Source organism: Haliotis rubra, unplaced genomic scaffold, assembly GCF_003918875.1.
Source record: "Haliotis rubra isolate DU_JTF1 unplaced genomic scaffold, ASM391887v1 Scf459, whole genome shotgun sequence".
Classification (NCBI taxonomy): Eukaryota; Metazoa; Mollusca; class Gastropoda; order Lepetellida; family Haliotidae; genus Haliotis; species Haliotis rubra.
The window spans coordinates 278,613-295,980 of NW_025767145.1; the positions used below are offsets into that span (position 1 = coordinate 278,613).

General features: G+C 41.4%; 1 protein-coding gene across 1 annotated transcript in view; it reads left to right on the forward strand.

Moving 5' to 3' along the window:
• Window positions 1–308: 308 nt before the first annotated feature.
• Window positions 309–17,368, forward strand: part of LOC124290169 (protein APCDD1-like) — a 55,529-nt gene continuing 38,469 nt past the window's right edge. Inside the window, exon 1 of the mRNA XM_046726864.1 lies at window positions 309–1,014. Within this exon, the coding sequence (XP_046582820.1) occupies window positions 945–1,014 (70 nt within the window). The 5' untranslated portion in view covers window positions 309–944. The remainder of the gene's footprint in view (window positions 1,015–17,368) is intronic.

Here is a 17,368-nt window from a genome sequence, read left to right on the forward strand (position 1 = left end):
AAAAAGTTCACTTCACACAAAACGCGACGCCCTAGGAAGTCTGTCTCTCCGCACACATCGTTTGAAGCATTTCACCAACATTACTCACGGGACAATATAAGCGCTTAGTTTACCAGTTTCGCTTGGAGTCTTTGAGCAATGCATGTTTGACTACGGTTGCCGTTGAAAACATCAGTTCAGATCAACTCGTTTGTTGCTTTCAACGCAATCTGCTCTGAGTGACCCGGAGAGACGAGCGCGAGTCTTGTGAATGTACTTAATCGACTGTCACTCAAACCTAGGTAGCTTGTGTACTCGGTTCTGATTGGTCGCTCGGCATATAAGCCCCGCCTCTGCCTCGAGGGCTGAGATACACTTGCTATGTTATGAAGTGAATTACGCTTCGTTTCAATCACCTGCTAGGTTTAGCAGGGGAGTCGAGTTATTGAAGAAATGTGTTGCGGTTTTGGACAACTCTGAGTGTGTGGTTGATTATTCAGTGTTTCACGTGTGGATTTTGACAACCAGAGGATATCTCTTTACCGTGTATACATGCGCACATATATCGTCTGCTCCAGGATTGCACAGGAAGGTGTATCGTCTGCTACGCACAAATGAAGAAAAGAACGATCACAGGAGACAGAATTTGATTAGGAATTGACAGAAAAAGGCCCGGGGTGTTCTTCACAATCAACATCAACAAAACTCGAGCAGACGACATTCAGACAATTGCTCGGTCACACTCGGACAAGTTCGCTGGCTCCATATCTGATGGAAATTGAATTGATGAAGATAAACACCTAACATTACATGACTCTTATATGAACCGACTTTCATGGATAAACGGATGTGACAACGGTTACCCAGCCGACTGACAGAGTACTGTACTCCATCGAAACTGTGTCAAGTTCATTATCTACCTCCAAATATCAATGCTCACTTCAAACACAGGACGGTCAAGCTAGATGTCCAAGAGAATTGACGAGATGGGGTATCGCAAGCATAGGTTAATTTACCTAACCCTTCTCTTAACAGGTAAGTCAACGGGAACGAAACTCGATCGTCTTTTTTCAAGTATGTCATTAAATGTCTCGATGTGTGCGCCGGTACACAGATGGTTTATTCATTTCAGGTGTTTTGTATTTAGAATATTTGGCATAGCCGTTTTCCACTCCAAAGTGATACCATTTGGGAATATTTATATGAATTGCTATATTTCAGATAATTTCACATTCATTCCTTTTAGATTATTGATACTGTTTTCACATAAACATACCGTGTTTGTCAAATATAACAAAACGAATCTGTTGGGTGTTAAACATATCTAAACCACGTGGGTTGTGATACAGAAGCCTGTTATGTATTTTAACCCGTAACAAGAATGAATGTAGCGATGCCAGCTGAGGCAAGGGCGTGTTACAACGATAGTGCTTATATCAGAGTTAGTTAAGCTGAAGGTTTAACTCTGACGTTTTGAAATAAATCCTAAAATCCAGATGTGATCAAGTCTTGAGACGGAGACTGCACTTTGATAAAGACGGTTTTACGAACTGACGACTTATCGCCAATGTACGTCTAAGATGCACCCTGTACAGGTGCGTAGTGACGAAGCGCGATTCCATTTGAAATTTACACTCGTTCTTGAAATGAAATACCTGTTGCAGCAATTCTTTTCAGTAGGTTTGTTCAGACAGGTTTATTTTTAGATACATATATTGGCTCATTTAACCATTTAATCTCATATGATCCATTTGCATACAACATTGCGAATATTTCCATGCGTCGTAACATCGCAAGTCAAAAATATAACGCCCAAATACATATATATATATTTGTTAGATTTTTACAAAAATGAAGCGATTCATTAAAATGTAAACTCACGGGCGAAAGAAACGTCACCTCGCTTTTTTAACATATCACAAAACAACAAACTAAGATTTGGGAATTTAACAATCATATGTGGTAAATTAATGGATTTACAACATTCTGAATGATGAAAGTGCGAACTACAGATATGAATAATCACTGAGTGTACGATAAAAGATAAAAAAATCATTTTGGTGACGTTTCTTTCGCCCGTGAGTTTATTTTCTTACACCATATTAAAAAATCATTCGATCATATATACATCATTAATATTATCTATAATAAAAAGTATTAATAATAATAAAATAAATAATAAATAAAATAAGATAACAAGCGGAATCACAAAGTAAAAACGTACCGCCAGAGATTGTTGAACGTAAACATATGTACAATGTACTGCTTTGTTTGGTGTTGTTGTTGTTTGTCTTAAAAACTTGAACTTTCTGCGTAATAACCTTTTGACAATAAACAACGCAGCCTATAAGGCGTTTAACCCGGAAAAAAACAACACTGTTCAACCGGTTGTGAGAGACCTCTTGGTCCCAACGTATATGGCCGAGCTATAAAACATTTTATCATTTGTCATACCTCGGCTTGTACAACACCATCCGTGAAAACATCACAGGATGTTTGTACCTGCGTGACGTATTGTGTGGCTTTCAGATGCTCGCGTGACGATCGCGAGACGGACGAAGCGACAATATCGCCGTAAGATACATACAGTGCAAATACAATATAAACAGAACATATGTTATATTTGTTATACATTTGCATTACACTTTCTCAGAAAGCATATGTTACACTTGGCCACTTTCTAAATGTCATTGTCGTGATTGTGTATTCGATATGAATATATATACACGACGGATATTTTGTATTTTGTCCAAGTTTGCAAGTATACCTGTATTTGTACATAATAAAAATAATAATAATAATAATAATATTAATGTGTCCATTTATATAGCGCCAAACTCCACACTAGGTATGCTCATAGCGCTAACAATCAAGGCAAATCACATTATTACCCCGGATAACCCAAGCTGCCTGTTAGGCGCTAGAAGGTTATAGTCATATGGATTTTTACACCGGGTACCCATTTTCCTGCTGGGTGAACAGAGACAAGTTTTTAACAAACTCACTTGCCTAAGGTGAGACCACATGTGTCACATGTGCTTCGTTGTGGGGCAGAACTTAAGTCCTAGAAACTCTCAGGAGTCAAGCTGCCAAACACGGTCACCCATCCAAGGACTCTCCGAACTCGACGCTGCTTAACTTCACCGATTTGTGACCTGAGCTTTGAGCGCAGGACCACGCGCGACCACATGCAGGTTATTTGTATATGTGCGTGCGTGCGTGTGTGTGCGTGATTGTAAACTAGAAGAGATTTCTCCTCCTTCAAATACCAGATTAGTGACCGTTTTCACATCCATTCGCACGCCCGAGCGGCGTATGTACTTCCGCACGTACGCAGATTTTCGCGCGTGTATATTTGTATTTTAAGGATATCCCAGCCAAACCCGGCATGTCCCCGCATTCTTATTAACCATGTTGTTTCACGGGGGTAACATGGAGTAGCAGATGATTGTACATTTATCGAGGACAGGTAGGGTAATCACGTGTGGCGTATTAAACCGATACGTGCATGGGTGAGTGAGTGAGTATGGTTTTTAGCAAAATATTCCAGCAATATCACGGCAGGGGACATCGGAAATGAGCTTCACATTTGTTCCCATGTTGGGAATCGAACCCGGGTCTTCGGCGTGACGAGCGAATGCTTTAACCACTCGGCTACCCCACCGCTAAATGCCGGTGACGTAGCGTGTTGAAGCCCTGTGAGGGGAGGACACTCCACGTCGGCATGCACTCAGTACAAAGATTGTATCTCGTGTCCCGAGATTGTGTCAGACAAGGAGTAATGTTTTGTGCCCTTTTGTTTAAAGTTTGATTTTTTTGTCTGTATGAACACTGCTATATAGTCACGTGAGTTTTATGTGCTATGAAAAGGTGATTTCAGTGTTGTTAAGTTGTTAACGTGTCAGCGATGAGTGAGTGAGTGAGTTCAGTTTACACGCATTTAGCAATATTCCAGCAATATCACGCTTACTAGGCTACCCCATCTCCCGTTTCAGTGATGAAATTGTGGATGTCAAAATTAATAACGCCGAGTTTTCAAGGTTGCAAAAATGAAGTACGAAATTGTAATTCGATTGTGGTGGATTTGGTACGGGTACCATCGGACATATTGCACCCTTCCTATCAATGAGTGTTCCCGGTGACATGCATAGATTAATTGAACTAGAGAACTTTTCACGTTACATTTACGTTCTCATAATATCGTGACGGACAGTAAATAATCGTTAGGTCCCAGGGATAAACCCGGCTCTGAATATTCGCCTAGTTTTGTGTGTGGTTAGAAATATTGAATCAGAATATCACTTTTGTTTAGTATGCCCATTTTATGATGGACTGAGACGAGCTATTATTCCTGCCTATTATCATACATTCCCTTCGGAAAACAAATTTAAACAGTTGATAGCAAGTAAAAATGTCCATGTGTTATCATTGCTTGCAAAGTATGTATTCTTAGCGTTCAAACTACGAGCACGTTTCCTGTCATTGCATGAATGATATATATATATGTGTATGTATGTATGTATATGTATGTATATACATATATGTATGTGTGTGTATGTGTGTATATGTATATGTCGCAGGCGCTTGGTGGTGTAATACACTGTATCTTCTGTATGTATAATGGGCCAGTGGCCCCCCATACTGTCAATAAACTCTCTCTCAATTCGCCTAGTTTCTTGCAAAAACGAAAACTAACGACACCAGATGCTCAGTTTGTCGTTGATTTCAGCACCCCATTTAATTCCTATATATATGTAGCACCCGTCCTTTAGTGCACTCCTAAATTGCGCTGATAAGTGCCTTTTTAACTGTGCCCAAATATCGTATTTCGCATTGTAATGTCACCCTTGCCGTTTAGGTATTACGTTACTTGTATGTATAACACATTTCATTCACTGAGACAATGACACGCCGCTAAGCAATGACGGCTAGAAAACACAGCCTTGAAATACACACATCATTACTCCACCAACCTCTGGTGATTCCAGAGTTCAACAGGCACTTGTAAGATCCGTATAAAATGAGGATCGGATGACCAATATATTTAACTTGCCTGAGGTTTTTTACCTGGCTGAATTAATGTCATTGGATTTCGCTGATCAATTAACTACTGGTCTGTCAAGTCCAGACTGGAATATTGGGGATTAGGTGGTCACTATGGATGACCTAGTTAGTTTGGTATATCGTTATACCGTTGACGTAGTTAATTGTTCGTGCCAACAACTAATGATCCAACGACCCACGTTCCTTCATTGTCAGCCTGGCCGGTGGGGTAGCCAAGTGGCTAAAGCGTCCGCTCATCACGCCGAAGACCCGGGTTCGATTCCCCACATGGGTATAATGTGTGAAGCCCATTTCTGGTGTCCCCCGCCGTGATATTGCTGGAATATTGCTAAAAGCCACGTACAAACCACACTCACTCACTCACTCATGTTCAGCCTGCCTTGCAGTTCTAATATTTCTGCCTTTCCTGCCTGTGACAACTTAAACAACGTTTGCTCGCTGTCCAAGCAATAACCGTTTTGAATAACACTATGTGTCTAATCTACCGGATAAAGCAAAAGTATGCAGCTGTAACTGGATTTAACCAAAATGTTACAAACGTTATCAAAATATTACTAGCCTGTCATTCAGTAGAATACTTAAGGTCCAAAACAAGTCTGGAGTACCCGAATTAAACACATAACCATTAAATAGCCTTTTTTTCGTTTCAGTTTTTGCAAATATTAGTGTATACTTTCTTTTGTCTGGTATTTTTTGCTCAATGGTATATAAACTTTAGCACGCAGTTAAAAATAACACACAAAAAATACATGCCTCCGTGAACTAAAGTTTTAACGTATACCCATTTTCGACATAACCTTTCCACATAAATCACATTTCAGTGGTTACGAAGTGTACACAATAATTATCCATCTTAAAGACCCTTACCTCAAAAGTTTTCTCCCCCGGGAAAATTGCATAGAAAATCTAAAGCCACGGCGCATATGATCTATATTGGCGAAAACTGTCATACAAATAATAATCCACTTGTACACACAACCCATATAGACCTAGTATAGCGCCCTGCAGTACAACACACAGGATCAAAGTGATGTCATCGGCTAGTGTGTTACCCGTGTCATAGGGTACAACTTCACCCCTGTCTAACAAGAGGCAAGACTACGCTTCACTGAACAGGAGGATGAAGAGACAGGGAGCTTCGTTCGTCCCTCAGAAGTGTCCACCATATGATAACTTACCCTTGTCGCCAGGGGTTCGAATCAGGTGCAGAGTCGGAGAAGGGCGTAATGTGACTAAACAGGGGTGCAATTTGGGCTTTGATGTTAATATGGTTACCTTTTGTAGGTGGGGTTTTCACGCTCAGTGCTTAAACGATGTGTTATTACTGTAAATGCCTCATGGAAATTGCGCTCCTCTATATTCTGTTGAAAGAGGTATACGTATAAAAGGATGTATAATAGGCATGTCGGGTGAACTTGGTATAGATGTAAATACTCACTTGTAAATATAATTGTCGTGCAGGGAGGTTATAATTGAAGAGCCCTATGACTTCAACGAAAATGTTTTTTGTTCATCATAACACTCCAAAAGGGTTTCGCAGATATTATCTCCCCTGGTTTAGTGGTAACAGAAGAGGTTTTTGGAAATTAATATCTGCAATATTCAATACACGCCTTTTATTCATTTTGATCTTTTTTATAAGTGAGTTGGGTTTTACGAAATGTCTTTTTATGAGCCAAGTGAAAATATTCTTTAAACGTGACAGTACATCCGTGGTGAGTGAAAGAGTGAGTTTAGTTTTACGCCGCTCTTAGCAATATTCAAGCAATATCATGGCGGGGGACACCAGACATGGGCTTCACACATCGTACCCATATGGGGAATCGAACCCGGGTCTTCGGTTTGACGAGCGAACGCTTTAACCACTAGGCTACCCCACCGCCCTCATCCGTGTTGAGTCTCAAACAACCCATACTGGTTGTAAGAGGCGACTAACCTCATCGGGTGGTCAGGCTCGCTAACCTGGTTGATACATGCCATTGTATTCCAATATTGCGTTGAGTGATTCTCTTGATGTCAATCATTGCTCTATCTGGTCCAGACTCGAATATTAACACAACCTCATCATGTTCCCCAAAATATTTCTGGGTGCGGCGTTAAACAACAAACAAAAACAAAGTCCAAGAAGTATGACTACAAGGAAGACAGGTATTTGGCTTCCCACATATAAAACATGTGAATCAAACCCAGGTTTTGACGAGACGTGCCGACGCCATATTCTTCGCACCCCACGCGATTCAATCTATAAAAAACATAAGTACACTTTTTAAGGTTGGAGCATGCATTTAGATTACGAATTACTGTATTCATAACGTATTCATGACAATATCAAATTTCAATGTCCATAATTTCAGACACGTTTCATATTCTTCTATGAAATCTCGACAACAGACGCTAGTGGGTCGTTAGTTCTCGCAGTCATAATATGAAACCAGTAACATGTGCCCAAGATATGCTAAAACCACAGTGCTTATATCAACGTACATCTTTAACAGGAGAATCGTAACATTTGACGTATTGTTATCGGTTTTGTTGATACACGGAAATTGTGTCGCTAATTTTCTCCACAGTCATATCCATGACTCATTTTACATTATAATAGCTTTTCTCATACATACACCTCACAAAATCTTTAAAGGATTCCTCCCGAATGGTATCCCAGACACCTAAACAATTGAAGTTCAAGGTCATAATACGAGTGCATTCTATCTCATTTCCCCTGTCTGCATATTCGCACACATAGATCCCCCCAGCTGTCTTTACAACGCCAGACGCTAAACCGTGATTTATATCGGCATAAACCCCCATTCATAATCAATGTTTAACCCGAGAGGACCCGGGTAGCACTTGAACTGCGCACAGATAACGCTCAGGTGTCAAAACCCTTCTCGTTTTTGTCAAACTGACTTCCAGAGCATGAAGATATAGCCTTTTGTACGACAGCCTCAAAGTTAAATAAAACCTATGTTCCTCTACTGATTACTTCTATCACGTAAAAGCTTGACATACGATAGACTAACACCTTGTAAACCTCCCCCTGGTTCTAGCGTTGTGTCAGAAGTCGGTTTGGGTGGATATTCACCTGTACCTTCTGTCCACCAGACCAGAAACGTTTCGCATTGACGAATTTTAAGGGTCACCAGCGAGTGTGTAGTTGGGTTTATTTATGACTACCTCACATCGTGCTTGTTAAAAGATATACTCAGTTCGATGAATGTCACTGACGTATTGAACCTGCCTCAAAAGGATGAACAAAGGCGTTTGTGACTAGCTGTGGTTACAAGCCATAAGCGTATGTGCCTTTATGCTGTGTAAAACGTCGTTTAGGGGTTTAGGATGACGTGTATAGTACATATGATATATACAGCCTTGCTCGCGATGGGTTCATAGTGAACAAGTTGTGGATGGTTTACGAGCGATGACGAGGCTCTTTGGGCTTGTTGTTAAAGAGTCCAACGAGGAGTTGCCCATAGTTTGTTTTGCTTGTTTATTGTTTAACGCCGCACTCAGCAATATTCCACCAATATGGCGGCGGTCTGTAAATAATCGAGTCTGGACCAGACAATCCAGTGATCAACAACATGAACATTGATATACGCAAATGGGTATACGATAACATGTGTCAACCAAGTCAGCGAGCCTGACCACCCGGTCCCGTTAGTCGCCTCTCACGACAAGCATAGGTTACTGAAGATCAATTCCTACCCGGATCTTCACGGGTAGTTATTTCGTCGTAATCGTTATATAATTGAAATATATACCCTGGACAAACGAGGATGCGCAAATATACAGAAATTTGTTAAAACGGTTGTTCGGCTGTGGAAAAAAACCCAACTTTTTTCTGAGGTGGTTGAAAATGAAATACAGGGCAGCAAAGGTATTTGGATGGGGTTGAAGTGATTATCAGCGTGGAACTTGAATTAACCACGTATACTCATGTTCACAACTCAGGCTAACACATAATTGAGAAACGACCATTTGTTTTGTTTCCGTATCCCGCCGGTATTTACACAACCTTATGGAAGACACTGAATAATAAAATGCGTGTTTTAGGGCCACCAGAAGACATAATATCAAATTGTCATAATATTGAAATAGATTTTCTTGGATATTATGTTAGCTGTTGAATATTTTGAAAGACGAAAAAACGCGTGCGTGTAGACATTGCATGATTGTGTATCAGATACAAGGACTGCTATGTTCAGAAGAAAACTGACTGTTATTTTCAGATATTCTTCAACACAACTGATGTGAATGTGTTCACAGACAATTCACAATAGGTGTCTTATACATGGATGACCGCCAGCTCTACGCTAACAAATCGGTGTCGCAAGATTTTATATACGTTATGTTAAAGGGTTCTTAAATTTCTGGTATGTTCCGTTCGGTGTTGTTGGACTGGCCTTAGCGTGTATAGTTGCGACCAGACTGAGTTCGAATCCTATTTGACCGGTGAAGACCTGGGTTAGAATTGATCTTCAGTAACCCATGCTTGTCGTAAGAGGCGACTAACGGGATCGGGTGGTCAGGCTCGCTGGCTTGGTTGACACATGTCATCGGTTCCCAATTGCGCAGATCGATGCTCATGCTGTTGATCACTGGATTGTCTGGTCCAGATTCGATTATTTACAGACCGCCGCCATATAGCTGGAATATTGCTGAGTGCGACGTAAAACTCAACTCACTCACTCACTCGAATCCTATTTATTACCTTTGGTTCCTTAGTAGCATACTCCGGGCGGTGGGGTAACCCAGTGGATAAAGCGTTTGCTCCTCACGCTGAAGATCCAGGTTCGATTCCCCATATGGGTGTGAAGGCACAAGCCCATATCTGGTATCAACCCGACGTGATATTGCAGGAATATTGCTAAAAGCGGCGTAAAACCACACTCACACTGAATGTGCAGTATACTCAGGCTCATCAAATGGCAAACGTAGACAATCAATATTGTTTCCCGCCACAGCTAGTAAAATCCAACAACAGTAAACTACGGTTAAAACGAACTCGAAGGATCCACTTATGTTAGTTCGTTAAAACCGTAGTTCGTTTTAAGCAGTACGGCTAAAGTTACCGCAAGTGACCGCGGCCCCACAGTTCGTAATATCCATCAGTTCGTTATATCCATCAGTTCGTTATATCCGTCAGTTCGTTATAAACGTGTTCGTAATAAAAGTAATTTACCGTATATCATTGATTTTGGTGTCAATGTTCCGGCCCGAATATACGGTGACAGATGATATGGAAAGCCACAGAGTCTTATCGCCCTCTTCCATTTTCAGTCTGTTTTGTACGAAAGCAGGACCAGAATATATTCAGAATCGTGACAAAAATCTGTTGCTGTATTGGAAAATTTACATTTACAATGGAAACAACAACTGAATAGAAGTTCAAATGTCCTTAAACCCAAGTCAGTTACTCGGATGTCAGTTACTCGGTTTGGTTGCATGTTCGATACAACGTTAGAATGAGAGAGGTAACTTTGTATAATATAGAACATCTGTATTGACTATCCTCAGACACAAACGCCTCTTCTAAGATTATAATCATCACCATAATACGGCGGTTAAGCCTGGCATGTGAGGAGAGCCAAGACTGATGCATGTCTTTGACCGCTTTGATAAAACCCTTCTTTATGGGTATTATTCCTGCAATATCACGGCGGGGACACCAGAAATGGGCTTCACACATTGTACCCGTGTGGGAAATCGAACCCGGGTCTTCGGCGACACGAGCGAACGGTTTAACCACTATGCTGCCCAACCGCCCCTCAGAACGAATGAACAATTCCACCCACTATTACAAGTTTTTGGCAAGCAGGGGCGCAACCTTGCACTGCATATTGTGACCCCCAACCCTGGACCAGCCCTGCCCTTACACCGGTAGATAAAACTTAAAACCACAAACGCTGACAACAGTAAGATAAACAGTAGGAAGTGTTTATGTATTCAACTGCTGTTCTAGTCTCCATTCTGATCCTCTCCTTCACGTCTTTGTAACGACTGTCTCGATTGGCTACAACTTTCTAACGGTGAGCACAACCCAACCCAACGACATAACGCTTGCGATCATTAAGAAGAGATTAAGATAATCCCTGCCAACACACAGGCTTCTGTTGTGCTATACATCAAACAGCCCTGTCAGCAGGATGACATTTACATATCAGGAACGCGAAGTAGTCACACATCCAAGCCCTGGCCATATGTCCACACACAAGTCGGACAGCACTGTAGTTTATGATCCTCTTGTCCCAATGTTGGTCGATCATAACTCTCCCCGCTATAATGTATACTGGTTTTCTCGTATTTGTTCATCTTGTAACACCACTGAAACATCGTTTCCTTTGCTTTGTTTGCAAGCCATCTGTTTTATAGTCGCGATTGTTCGCCTAATACCCCTGTTTTCTCTTTAACCTGGCATAAGAGACAGGGCCCTTATTCTCGAAACGTTCGTAGCCCTAAGAATTCTTAACTTTGAGAATGGGCTTAAGAAGTTCGTAAGACTACGAACGTTTCGAGAATAGCTAGCCAGGTTCTCCCAGCGTATTATCATTGCTGTTTATATGCATAGAAGAAACGCTGTCGTGAATGAGCAAACATTTATTCATTTAAACTACATGTGCTTTTACACTCGGGTGAGGCACTCAGCTGAATGATGTATTTGGACAGATGAAATACGAGTTGAGGTATCGAGCAGGGCCTAGATTTTCGAAACGATCTTAGCCCTACGAACCTCTTAAGCCCATTCTTAACACATTGGCTACGATCAAAGTTAAGAATTCTTAGGGTTACGAACTTTTCGAAAATAAGGGCCCTGGGCCCCTTTCCTCAAAGCGATCGTAGCGCTACGACTGTCGTAAGTCTATGTTAAAGTATGGGAGTTACGATCATCTTAGCGCTACGACAGTCGTAAGTCTATGTTAAAGTATGGGAGTTACGATCACCTTAGCGCTACGATCGCTTTGTGGAACGGGGCCCTGGGCCCCATTTCACAAAGCTATCGTAGCGCTACGACTGTCGTATCTCCTATACTGTCACACAGACTTACGACAGTCGTAGCGCTACGATAGCTTTGTGAAACGGGGCCCAGCCTGACCGGAGAGTGCAACTCTCGGCCACAGCAGCAAAAAGAAGTGATTCACCAATGTATGATAGATGTGGCTCTCTAAGTTATTTTTCGCTCAAATGGATCTTTTAAATTCAGTTAGTCCTTTTTAAATACATCCTGACGTTGACATGTTTTATTTTCCTGATTTGGCATATTCATCATCCTGTTGCTAGTTAGCGTTGCTATAACTTCTTTATCATAGATAAGATCGCAGTGAGAACCATGATCTCTCCATGTATCTTTCATTGAGTGTGTTAGTTTTAACTTCGTTTGAACAGAGTGAGTGAGTTTAGTTTTACGCCGCTTTTAGCAATATTCTAGCAATATCACGGCGGGGGACACCAGAAATGGGCTTCACATATTGTACCTATGTTGAAAATCGAACCCGGGTCTACTAGGCTACCCCACCGCCTCCGTGGCATTTCAGTCAACTGCTGCGGTGTCGAGTGAGTGAGTTTTGTTTTACGCCGCACTCAGCAATATTCCAGCTATATGGCGGCGGTCTGTAAATAATCGACTCTGGACCAGACAATCCAGTGATCAACAGCATGAGCATCGATCTGCGCAATTGGGAACCGATGACATGTGTCAACCAAGTCATCGAGCCTGACCACCCGATCCCGTTAGTCGCCTCTTACGACAGGCATGGGTTACTGAAGATCAATATTCTAACCCGGACCTTCACGGTTCGCCGCTGTGTCGAAGTCAACCACAAAATGGTTACTTGGTATGATATAGGTAGGAATCAAGCATTTACTTCGAGACGATAGTTAGTTCGACACAACAGTATTTGTCTGTTTATCATTCAAAGCCAGTATGTTATGCATGTTTATGATGCCTAACACATGAGGATGTATATGGTGTGGTAAACCTAGAAACAAATCGGGATTCGGTCCCTCGATAATGTATTTCTGGCTCGCTTTCTACGCCTTAGAATACAGGGTCCCGATCCAAAAAGCGTTCGTAAAGTTACGACCTGTCGTAACTCTATAGTTTATCGTAGGTTTACGAATGTCGTAACGCTACGAACGTTTTGTGTATCGGGACGGTGGGCCACGTGCGTCCTTTTATCTGTGATATACTGGTTTATTAGCGAGAGGTACTTACTTAGTTACGTAACATCCGTAACCATCTTCAGTAAACAAAACATGCAACTTCATCGCGTAACCTTTCCATCACTCCTCGTAGATTGGAGTACACCTGGTTATACTTCCTATCGTGTTGGGTACAATGTGTGAAGCCCATTTCTGGTGTCCCCCGCCGTGATGTGTCTGGAATATTGCTAAAAGCGGCGTAAAACCAAACTCAGTCAGTCAGTCAGTCCTATCGTGTTGTTTACGATGTTGGGGCAAACACGCCGTGGTACACGTTGTACATCAGCCAGGCTATAAGTCAACTCGCATCAACCCAAGACCCCTACGATCATCTTCAGAAATCTAGCCCAACCGGAAAAAAACTCAAGACGATGTACATAAGGGTTCGGATTTTGTTTCCGAGTTTTGTAAAGGTATCCGATATCTAGAAAAATTCGAAGAATTAGCTGGACGTCTCTGATGAGTCATTCCAGGTGACCTTCACCCTTGGATGCCAGTTGTTGCTCTTGATCGATGGTCTTCATCTCACCGCTGACTGTCAAATACATCCATAATCATGTCCACGTTTATCACTTAGATAAATAACGCATTTATCACCACCTTATAACGATCCTACGTGAGCAAAAATCGTACACACGCTGACAGTATATATAAACAGACGTCATGGAGGACTGATGAAGTATTGCTAGCCGAAAGTTTCTAAAGGTTCAAGGGCTGTTCACTCACACATCTCGACGCTCGAACTCTGTAACTAAATAAGTGAATATGCTCAAGACAGCGACTCCCAAATACGATACCACGACATGAAATACGGCGCACAATGAATTTGAAATCTACTCGCTTTAAACTACAATCTACAAAGGCAATGAACGCATAGAAAGTACTTAGCAGGGCACTGAAATAGAGAGAGAGCCTTCGGGTCGGCACCTTGATGGGTGGCGGTGTAGTCACTCAACGTGTGAGCGACAGTGGACTTAAATCCAGTCCAAGTGCTAGGTAGTTTTCAAAAGAGATTTGGTTTATCAACATGATTATCATGAGGTGTTTTCTAACTTCAACGCGTTAAGATCTTGCTATTGTCAGACTGTCAACATCAGTCTCGGCGGCTGTTCCCTGCCATATTTCTTCACCTATTATAGGGATCAAAGGGGGTTCTTATCTCTGGAATCACTGACCTAATAGGGTGCTACTTACGCTCCCCGTATAGGGTGTTCCTTTAGGAGAGCGCCATCATTACCGGCGATTAGGAGGGTTTAGCTTTAAGGAGTTAGGGGTGTTTAGTTAATACTGGTATTTTTATGGTTATGTTGGCATGGGTTTAGGGTTTGAGTATGCAGGTGTTCGAGTTGTTAAATGTAAATTGAATAAACCTGTAACAATTTGTGATATATGAGTAACTATGTAAGAGTATAAGCAAATTGAATCGATGGGTTGATAGTGCATCATATGAGTGAGTGAGTGAGTGAGTGAGTAAGGTTTTACGCCACTTTTACCAATATTTCAGCAATATCACGGGATGGACATCAGAAATGAGCTTCACACATTGTACTCATGTTTGGAATAAAACCCGGGTCTTCGGCGTGACGAGCAAACGCTTTAACCACCAGGCTACCCAACCGCCCCTAGTGCATCAACTTCGTAGTTTCTATATGTTAAACTTATATATAGTATTACTCATATATGCTTCAAATGGTTTTCATTTGAGCCGATTTTATTGCCGATTTACATTTTGTAGTCAGGTGGGATTCGAACCTGGTCTTTAGATTTGTGAGTGATCGCACTTACAACAGCACCACCGAAGGGCGAGGGGAACATAGAGGGTACATCAACCCATGGGCCCCGAGGGACCAGTGAACAACGTATTTAGCGTATGTTAACTGTTTGAAGCACGGGTATTGGATCACAACAAGGAGTACCGCAGTTAGGCAACATCCCAAACACTACGAACACGAAGTACCAAACGAATTCCCACAGTTCGGCACTTTCAGCGGGTAACATAGAAAATATTACTCGCTTGTAAGCGGGGTACATTGATTGATTGAAAACATTTATGTGTGAGGTAAGATAATATATCATTCTGGACTTGTGTGTGCAGAGGTAGGGGAGTATAGGGAGGGGGACAATATTTGTTAGATTCTAGGTATTTTACGTCGATCACACTTTCGAGATAAAAAGACCGAAAACATTTTCTTCCAAAACGCATTTCGTCACAAGAAATTGTTGACTGCGGGATAAGACATCGGTGACTAAATCGCACCACAATCCATTTTGTCTTTGAATTATAACTTTGTGGATACCTGATAAACTTGAAGCAAAGAGTAAATAACCACTAACCCATCGCCAAACATGTCTTCCCGGAAGCCTGTGATGTTTCAGCGCCGATCATGAGTGTCGACTGGAGAACCTTAGAGCAGCGTTAACAACCAGATAATCGCAGGCTACACAGACCACCTGTGTCCCGCCTACGTTGAGACTGTAAACCACAGATTGACTCAGGCATACTCCTGGCATCGAGCACTACCTTAACACAGCAGTGGTGTCACTTTTCGCATTTCCAAACTCTCAAATAGGACGGCAGCTGGTTGGATATTAAAAAGGTTGTGTTTTAAACAACCTAATTAAGCCCGTCTAATAAACCATTTGATTATGATAACGAGACCTCCCAATACACCTTGATGTTATTTTCTTGTATATACTTGATATACCATCTAAAAGCTTTTTAGTTTATTAAATACTTTTGAAGAACCAAACCCAACCAGTAGCGAGTTCGTCATATGTACAGCACTGACGGACAGACCTCACGTGTTCTGGTACCGGCTGTTGCCATTGCCTATTGAAGAACGACTTAATGGAAATAAATATAACTTAACTCATTAAAGTAGATTTTAATAGATAGTTTGATATAGGTTATGTAGAGAGACTAAATAACGAAGATGAACCCTCCGCAGGCAGTAGGCTCCCGGTATTAAAGAACACTGAACGTGATATAATTATGAAGATATACTCCATGATGGTATATTGCCAGCACATACATAGTTGATAGTTGAAGGGAGTGTGCGAAATAGTTTCCAAATTTTGCTAGCCAGTCGGGCCATCTATGCCTGAAAGTTACTTGCCCACAAAATAATTCACTAGCCCGAAATTTGAATGTAGAAACTAAGCAAAGGATTGCAAAAATAGATGAGAATAGATATTGTCGGCATGACACGGGTTTCATCATTAAGCTGCTAGAATGATGACCATTTCTATCAGGCCATAATCTTGCATGATTTAAAAGTGTATTATAACTTTACAAGTCGGAGAGAGTGATATCGTTACAAAATGACCCCATGAAAATTCACTAGCCAGTCGGGCCAGTGACTGTGGAGATTTACTGGCCCGACTGGATTTTTACCAGCAACGGGCTTGCGAGCCAGTGGCTATTTCGCACACTGGTTGGAGGATCTGGCGCAGATAATCATTTCTGTACCAGACAACCAGTGGTTGATCATGAGAGTATGAACACTTTAAAAATGCCATCCAGTAATCCAAGCATCGTATACTGAAATCGCCAAATACATGTATTCCCATTTCGGTCTTCGTGGCGAGTTTAGGTACTTTTGACCCATTCTGACCGGAATCCCAGGATACTTCTGTAACTCTAAAACGAAAACAACAGTTATAACAAGGTATGGTATGGATTTACAACTTCCTGATTATTTACAACACGACGTTCCTGGGCTCCTTCTTGCCACTTCATCAGGTGAATGATAGAATATTATTTGCAAGCAAAATATATAGTGAGTAAAGGAGGCCAGTGAGATGAGATTAAAGATTAAGATGTACGGAGATTAAGAAGATTAAGTGATATGCTTTGATTGAGATGTAAAGAGTTCAAAGAGATTAAGTGATATGTTTATGCAATAGATTATCAAGGTGTCAAATGTGAATAATAAAGAAGTTGTAAATCCATACCGCAGTCTGCGAAATTTACGCTGGTCCTGTGGTCCGTGGCTACTAAAAAATTATTAGGACCACTAAATGATAAGTTTGCAGTGGTCCTGGTGGTCAGTGCATTTTGTTTCGATAGTTAAGGAAATCTACGAATGGTTATTTTGAATCAGTGAAGTACAGACAGGACCACTAA